The 8,873-nt window shown below is 40.5% G+C and overlaps 1 protein-coding gene across 1 annotated transcript; it reads left to right on the plus strand.

Moving 5' to 3' along the window:
• The first annotated feature begins 4,663 nt into the window (after nt 1-4,663).
• On the plus strand, nt 4,664-6,505 carry LOC122040711 (protein WHAT'S THIS FACTOR 1, chloroplastic-like). Its single transcript, XM_042600137.1, has one exon. The coding sequence runs from the start codon at nt 4,785-4,787 to the stop codon at nt 6,330-6,332; it is 1,548 nt and encodes a 515-aa protein (XP_042456071.1). The 5' UTR covers nt 4,664-4,784; the 3' UTR covers nt 6,333-6,505.
• The last annotated feature ends 2,368 nt before the right edge of the window (nt 6,506-8,873 follow it).

Consider the following 8,873-nt stretch of genomic DNA (forward strand, 5'->3'; position numbering starts at 1 on the left):
CGTGAAGTGTGACGAAATCAACTCAGGGAGGAGATTCAGGAAATAGAGTATAACTCTACTTATGGAGTCGATGGACACATTGGACGACTTGATGATCTGTTTTGGAAACTTGAGCGAGAAGAGTTTCAGTCCTGGACAGTTATAGGATCTGGGCTTTGATGCGTTCATTGCCAGAAAATCCAAGGATGATAGCAGACTATATTTGGGGGTGTCATCAAGGACGCGTCACATATTCTGTATTATGTGAGGAACTGCTTCACCATATGACTGAAGAGGATCCGGAAGAGTTCGAAGAGGACCCGGAAATGATCGAGGAGGAACCAAAAGAGGATCCAATTGTGGATCCAATACAGAATCTTGAAGCTGTTTTGCCTGAGATTACCCCAAATGAGTTCAGGCTGAGAGGGATTATTTTGGCCACTAACTAGTGTCTGTCCTAGTGGGAGTGGTAGTTGCCTATCTAGTTTTCTAGGGTTCTATTATTTTCATTATGTATGAACAATGTTAGTCCATTTCATTCATGTCAGTTAGTTATATGTTAACAATTTACAACATAATTTTATGTTAATGATGTGTTCATTTATTTATGCTGTTTGCTTGACATGATGCATGATTAGTTCATGAAGTATTAAATGATTAATTCATTTAATTAAAAAAAAGAATTCATGATATTATAAATGATTAGTTCATTTGTTGGGATGTGTGTAATAGAATTGATTAATATTGATTTGATTGGTCATACGAATGATGAGTGAAAATATGGTTGTCACTTGATTTTGTAAACCAACTCAAAGTAATATTAAGTCAATCATAAATTGCATACATATGATATACACTGAATACTAAATAATGTGTTTATTTATGATAGATTATGGCAACCAAAAACATAAAAGCTGAACTCAACAAAGGTAAAAAACTTAATGGGGATAACTATAAGATCTGACACCTTAGGATACAATATGTACTTGAGGAACAAGAAGTTCTAGAGACTGTAAATCAGGTTATGGAAGAACCTGTAGATGGTCCCACTGCACAACACAGACGAGATCTTGATGCCTATAAGGCATGGAAGAAGAAGGAGTCCACTACGAAGGGCATATTGATTAGTTCAATAGTAGACGACCTATCTTTTGAGTATGAGTCGTACCTTTCGGCTCATGCACTCTGGGTAGCCCTTAAAGAAAAATACAGTGGAGTAAGTCTGAGCAAGCTTCACTAGCTGACAATCAAGTTTGACAGCTACAAAAAGCATCCGAATGTATCAATGGTTCAACACCTTAGGGAGATGTCGAACAAAATTCGAGAGCTTAAAACTACTGGTCATGAGTTGACTGATGAATAACAAGTTCAAGAAGTTATTCGTTCACTTCCAGATTCTTGGGAGACCATGAAGCAGACCTTAACTCACAGTGAGAGTATCAAGACTTTCACTGACGTCTCACGCCATGTAGAATTGGAGGCGGAGAGAGTTGAATCCGCAAGGATTTCTGGACAAGCCTATGTGGCTGTAGGTTCTGCTGGATCATATGGATCCAAGAAAAAGAAATGGTTCAAGAAAGGGAAGGGAAAGAAGTGGGAAGCTGCTATTGTGGGACAAGGCCCAATCAAGAAGATAGTCAAGAAGACTGGAAAAAAAAAATCTAAAAACAAGTTGACTTGTTTTAACTGCAGCAAGAAGGGTCACTTTGCTCAGGAGTGCACTGAGCCGAAAAAGGTAAATCTAAGTGTGTTTTCTTTTCTAGAGCATTTTGTTGCTAGTTCAGTGTTGTTAGCTGATTCTTATCCTTTGTAGATTATAGATTCAGGAGCAACAAACCATGTAGCTCGGGAACGAGTTACATTTTTTGAGTACCGTCGGGTACCAGCTGACAATAAGTGGATCTATGTGAGAAATAATGCAAGGGTTGATGTCAAAGGAGTCGACACTTGCAAACTCAACCTCCGTGGTGGTAGAGTTTTGTTTCTACATGATGTCTTGTATGCTCCTGAAATTCGACATAATCTTGTTCCGTTATGTGTCTTCTTGATTTAGGGTATTGTATTAATTTTTACAGCCGGTCTGTTGAACTTAAGATGGACTCAGTGTCAATCGGATATGATTTTTTAACAAATGGTTTTATGGTTCTTAATGTAGAACCTGATGTCAATTATGCGATTGATGGTTGTTTTTCAAACATTGCTTTAACTAGTGATGCAGATATAACTGATGAGGTTTGACATGCTAGATTAGGACACATAGGACAAGAACGTATGAATCGGTTAGCTAGAGAGGGTCTATTGGGCACTCGGGCTAAGATTCAATTGTCTATATGTGAGCATTGTCTTGCTGGAAAAGCAACTAGGAAACTATTTGGTAAGACTATTAGATCTGAATCAACATTGCAGTTAATTCATTCGGATATTTGTGGTCCAATGAATGTGAAGGCTAGACATGGAGCTTCCTATTTCATTACATTTATTGATGATTTCTCTAGGTTCGGTCATGTATATTTGATTTCTCACAAATCTGAAGCATTGGATTGCTTCATTCGTTATATGAACGAAGTTGAGAATCAAACGGAACATAAAGTTAGGACTTTACGCACTCACCATGGAGGGGAGTATTTGTCTGATATGTTCAAGATAATATGTAATGATAGAGGGATTATAAGACAGCTGATAATGCCTGGAACTCCACAGCAAAATGGGGTAGCTGAAAGAAGAAATAAGACTCTTCTTGAAATGGTTAGGTCTATGATGACACAAGCTAATTTGCCAATCTCCTATTGGGGAGATGCATTATTAACTACGACCTATATACTTAACAAAGTGCCTTCAAAGTCAGTTCCATCTATCCCATATGAACGTTGGATATGCAGAAAACCAGATTTGAGTAATCTGAGACCCTGGAGGTCAGCTGCTTATGTTCATGATAGTTCTCACAAGTATGGAAAACTAGCGCATAGAGGTAAGAAATGTATCTTTATAAGATATCATGAGACCTCCAAAGGTTATGTTTTCATAGGTGAGCAATTAGATGGAACCATCTCCGAAATAGACTCGAGAGATGCGACTTTTCTCGAAACAGAGTTCCCAATCAGAGGTGATGTTGATAAAAATATTTCTCTATTTGTGGAGGATGAGATATTATCAACAAGAGAGGTGTCAAAAGGGATACCTGAGTCTAGTTAACCGAGTGAGAGTGATATGCCGAGTCATGAGTTGACTTCTCAACAACCCAACTTACGGAGAAGTGTTCGTAAGATCAAACCTAAGAAGAGGTTTGATATTGAGAAGGAGGCATTGGTTACACTTCCAATTGACGACGACGAACCTCAATCCATTGAGGAAGCATTGGGATGTAGAGTTAGAGAAAAATAGAAAGCTGCAATGGTTGAAGAGATGAAGTCCATGATTCAAAATCATGTTTGAGACTTAGTCGATTTTCCTCTGGGCCGAAGGGCTATTGGGAATAAGTGGATTCTCAAAATAAAGAGGAAAGCAGATGGATCGATTAACAGATACAAAGCTCGTTTAGTTACAAAAGGATATACCCAAATGGAGGGCATTGACTTTGAAGAGACATTTTCTCCCGTACTGAAATTTGTATCAATAAGAGTTATTTTGACATTTGTGGCACATTATGACTTGGAATTACATCAAATGGATGTAAAAACCGCTTTCCTCAATGGTAATCTTGACGAAAAAATCTATATGGTTCAACCAGAAGGTTTCATTGCTGAAGATCAAGAGCAGAAAGTATGTAGACTTGGAAAGTCTATATATGGGCTAAACAAGCGCTAAGACAATGGAACATAAGATTTAACGAAGTCGTTTTATCTTATAGTTTCGAGATGATAAATGAGGATCATTGTGTTTTCTTGAAAAGGGAAAAAGGAAAGTATGTCATTTTATCATTATATGTTGATGATATGCTGATAACTGGAAATGATATAGTATATGTGTATGAAGTCAAGAAGTGGCTGTCATCACAATTTGATACAACAGATATGAGAGAAGTTGAATACATCTTAGGAATGAAGATCATAATAGATCGTCCTATAAGACTTTTGAGTCTGTCATAAGAGTCTTATATAAATAAGATGTTACATCATTTCAGTATGCCTAATTGCAACATAGAATATACACCTATTGTAAAAGGTACTGTTTTGAGTTCTATTGAGAATTTTTTATAAGATTCTTGTTTCGACTCGATTCAAATTCATCTAATCCATCCGAATTAATACACCTAATTTTCCCATGGCCACTTGATCCAAAGATTTATGAAGATCTTAGCTGTGATGGAATGACAAAGCGCTTAGGGAAAAAAATAAAAAGAATAAAGTTAGAATGGGATAGAGATGAACATTCTAAAGGACAGTTTCTAAGTATACATAGGGTATGCTTCAAATTTATTATAAATGAATTAGGGAAAGGTCATCTACCATAATGATTAATTGAGCGAAGTTGGGAGACCTTATTTTTTTTAAAAAAAAATCCCAATGTGAGATATTCAATTTTGTTATTATATTTACTAATTACATTTTAAGAAAACATTAAAATGTAGTTTTTTTAGGCTTTTTTCTATCGTACATTAAAAAAATCATGATTTTAGCCCAAAAAAACCGTAAAGACAATTGTGCCCCCAATGGATGTAGATAACATTTTCGCTCAAAAATATCAGAAGCCATCAGCAAAACAAGGGTTTGGAAAACCCTCATTTGTTCTTCTTCCTTCTCTCGTTTCTTCTTCAAAATCTATCAATAGATCGAGACCTGACCACCAAATCGTTCGTCGTCAACCTCATGGAGCCAAGATCGCTCCTTTCTCCACCGAGAACAGTTCCTCCTTACTCCTTCCCCCTCCTAATCTCCTCCTCGTCCTCCACGAGATCGTCCTGCCTCCTCTTCCCCAGGAAAGCCGCCTTCTTTGGTACTAATCTCGCCGAGGGATTGGCCAATCCGCTAAATCTGTCATCTTGCCGGCGTTCCTTCACCATTACCGCCGCCGTCAAGTGGCGGAAGGAGGCACCTTTCGACAGCGTGATCGAGCGCGAGAAGAAGCTGAAGTTGGTGCTCAAGATCCGCAACATCCTCGTGAGCCAGCCGGACCGCATCATGAGCCTCAAACAGCTCGGCCGATTCCGCCGAGACCTCGGCCTCACGCGGAAGCGCCGCTTCATCGCGCTCCTCCGCCGCTTCCCGGCCGTGTTCGAGATCGTGGAGGAGGGTGTTTACTCCCTCCGCTTCCGGCTGACTCCCGAGGCCGAGCGGATTTATCTGGAGGAGTTGCGCGCCCGGCAAGAGATGGAGCAGCTGCACATCGTCAAGCTGCGCAAGCTACTGATGATGGCGCTTGACCGGAGGATCCTCCTTGAGAAGATCGCCCATCTGCGCCACGACCTTGGGCTCCCGGCCGAGTTCAGGGACACCATCTGCCGCCGCTACCCACAGTACTTCCGGGTCGTACCCACTGACCGCGGCCCTGCACTTGAGCTCACACATTGGGATCCTGAGCTTGCCATCTCTGCTGCCGAGGCTGCAGAAGAGGAGAACAGAATACGCGAGGCCGACGAGCAGAATTTGATCATCGAGAGGGCTCCCAAATTCAAACGAGTAAAGCTTCCCAGAGGCTTGAATCTGTCCAAGGGAGAGATGCGGAAGTTGAACCAATTCAAGGAGATACCTTACATATCTCCATACTCTGATTTCTCTGAATTGAGGCCTGGCACACCAAAGAAGGAGAAGCATGCCTGCGCCGTTGTCCATGAGATTCTAAGTTTCACACTCGAAAAGAAGACATTGGTTGATCACCTCACCCACTTCAGGGAGGAGTTCAGGTTCTCACAGCAGCTTAGGGGAATGCTTATCAGGCACCCCGATATGTTCTATGTCTCACTTAAGGGGACAAGGGATTCTGTTTTCCTTCGCGAAGCTTATCGCGACTCACAGTTGCTCGAGAAGGATAGGATGTTGATTCTCAAGGAGAAATTGCGCGCACTTGTTGCAGTCCCACGGTTTGCCAGGAGGGGTCTTCGCAAGTTAGACGAAACTAGCCAAGGTGATGAAACACTTGGAGGAAGCCAAAATGGAACTGATGAGGAATGGTCCGACGTTGATGGTCTTGTGCCTGTCGGGTTTGATGGTGATTTTGATGATGAAGATGACGACGATGATGATTCCGGAGAGGATGACTGGAGCGATGAAGAGGATGAATCACCTCCAGATTTTGATGACGGTGAGGGTCTGAACTTTGACAGGGAGAAGTTGCAAGTAGTTAATGGCTCCAGAAAGCCTGAAGGTCAAGTTCTTGTTCCCACATTTCCAGATGGCAGGGAAAGAGAAAGATGGTAATTGAAATTATTTTGGTTTCTCATTGACTATTTATGATAATGCCAAGATCTAGTCACCAATATGATAGTTCAATCTACCTTGCATATGGATTCAATCTTGATGAAAATTTCGTGCATCCTTGCTGTGTGTGGAGAAATGAATTTGAATGCACAGACCACTTCTAATTTTCGCTATATCGCAAGGTAATAGCTTCTAGTATCTTTGATGCTTCACACAGTCATGGTGTGTTTTTCTCCTTCTAATGCATATTGATCTACTCATGCATATGGTTTTGATAATATTTCATTCTACATTATCTGATTATTGTTTGATGATACTATTGCGATAGGTTTTATCAAGAAATCATTCTTGTTTATAGAGCCTTCATGCAAATTGTGACTATAAAAAGAGTTTGTCATTAGGTCATTGTCTAGTTCAATCCCTACTACTCATTTATTAGGTCTTAGCAAAATTAATCATATATTTTGTTGCGGAACAAACACAACTCTCTTGAGTGGCACTGCCCAAATACCTTAGAACCATTCTAGACCTGTCGGTCGGTAAGTAGACTTCACCATACAGTCTCGAATAAGAACCAAAACATTGATTTTGCCCTAGAAATAATCTCGTGATTCCAGAGTTTATTCATCGTTGTCATCGAATCATCCTTGCCAAATTATCTTCATCCACATTGTTGCAGCTTAACACCTTTGTTTTTTATTATGCCTTTCGTTACTTATACCTACTAGCTGGGATTTGGGTTGACGTTGGACTTTGGCTCGGTTCTGTAGTTTTTGATAGATCTTCATCTAGGTCCCATAGCTCCCACGGCTACTTATAACAAATGGAGTGCATGGACTCTAATAAGAAAATTATATATTGTTCCACCGGGTGTTACAGTGATAAAATACTTAAAAGGATCTGAGTTTAAATCTTTGTAGGGATGAATATGTTGAATATTAACTTCTGAATGTGTGTTTTAGATTTATCCTATAGGCAACCTAAAAGAAGGATGCCTATCTATTATTAGTAAAAAGGAAAATTATAAACTAAATAAAGACGTCTTATTTAATTATACGGAGATAGGCCGGTTATGAAAGAGTATATGTGATGGCCAGAGATGGATATAGGTAAAGGGTTGTACTGGGCGGGAGCCCAATTCCATTTTTTGTTTTTGTGCAGGTAGCTCAGCTCCGGACATATAAACTGACGAAAACTCGCTTCCTCCTAGTCGTCGACGAGCCTCCGCCACCCCGGTCGTTGCACCAACTTCCAAGGCACCTTGTGCTAGGGCCGGTGCAGCTGCAAGTGATGGCTTGCCATAGGCAAATTTGCTCGGCGGAGGTGGATTGCGGAGAAGAAGGGTGAGTTGTGAATGAAGGTATGATGACTTGGGATGGAAGAAGATGCATGAGGAAGATGGAGGGGGCTCTCGATCGTGATCCGGGTGGATGTGATGTTGGAGGTCATGGGATGGAGGTCGCGGGATTCCTTCATGAGTTGCGTGAGTTGGGAGAGGGCTTCTGGATGGAAGTGCCTGTGTGAGAGTTGGTGAACCGGATGAAACTCATGAGTTGAACTGGCCTCAGGAGAATCAACCTCCAATTGAACCAATCCAAGATAAATCAACACTCAAATTAAATCGAATCGACTTTTAAATTGAGCCGGTCTTTAAGTTGTGAACCCCTCTCCAAATTGAATCAAGTTGTGAACTATTGAGTGTTTGACGAGGTGAACCATTGATGATTTGAGGAGGTGAACCAACCTCCATTAGGCGAACAACCTCTCCTCAATCCTAGTATTAGGTTCAGTTTACCTCCTCCTAGGATCCCTGTGGGGCCAGGCCTAGGGGGTCGTTGGGCGGCGGGATCCGCCTTTTTGCACATTAGTATTAGGTTCAATTGGCTCGGCTGGTGCAGTTGGTTCTGTAAGGGTGTTGCTGTCAATAAGTTTGGGGTCGATTCTTAGCGGATGCGAAATGTCCTACTTGTTGGCTCAACCCCTCCTTGCATGCGTTGTTGTTGCTGAGCGAAGTCTCCCGTGATTAATTACCTCCCTTCCAGATTGTGAGAGGCTACCCTAGAGGGGCCACCGAGGTGATGATTAGGACTGTAAACGAGCTGAGCTTTGGGATGTTTAAACTTGTTGATAAAGTAACCAAGATGAGTCGAGTTTAAAATGAATCACACTTTTGAAATGATTATTCAAGCTTGGCTTGGTTTATTTTTTTGAGCTTGAGTTTGTTTGAAGCTTGACTTGAGCTTAGTTCATTTCGATGTTATCGAGCTCTTAATTTAAATTTGGCTTAAGTTTGATTCGTTTAGATGTTATTGAGCTCTTAATTCAAATTTGTTTGATTGTTTGAAATTTTTAGTTTTTTTTTATTGGTTATTGAGCTTAATAATTCAAATTTATTTATTTTATTTTATTGTTTATTTAATTGATTAAAGTTTTATTAATGAATATGATTCGTGAATATTGTTCATGAGTGTTGCTCGTGAATATTGTCCACAAACGTTGTTCACAAATGTTGTTCACAAACCTTGTTCACGAACGTTAGCT

Source organism: Zingiber officinale, chromosome 2A, assembly GCF_018446385.1.
Source record: "Zingiber officinale cultivar Zhangliang chromosome 2A, Zo_v1.1, whole genome shotgun sequence".
NCBI lineage: Eukaryota > Viridiplantae > Streptophyta > Magnoliopsida > Zingiberales > Zingiberaceae > Zingiber > Zingiber officinale.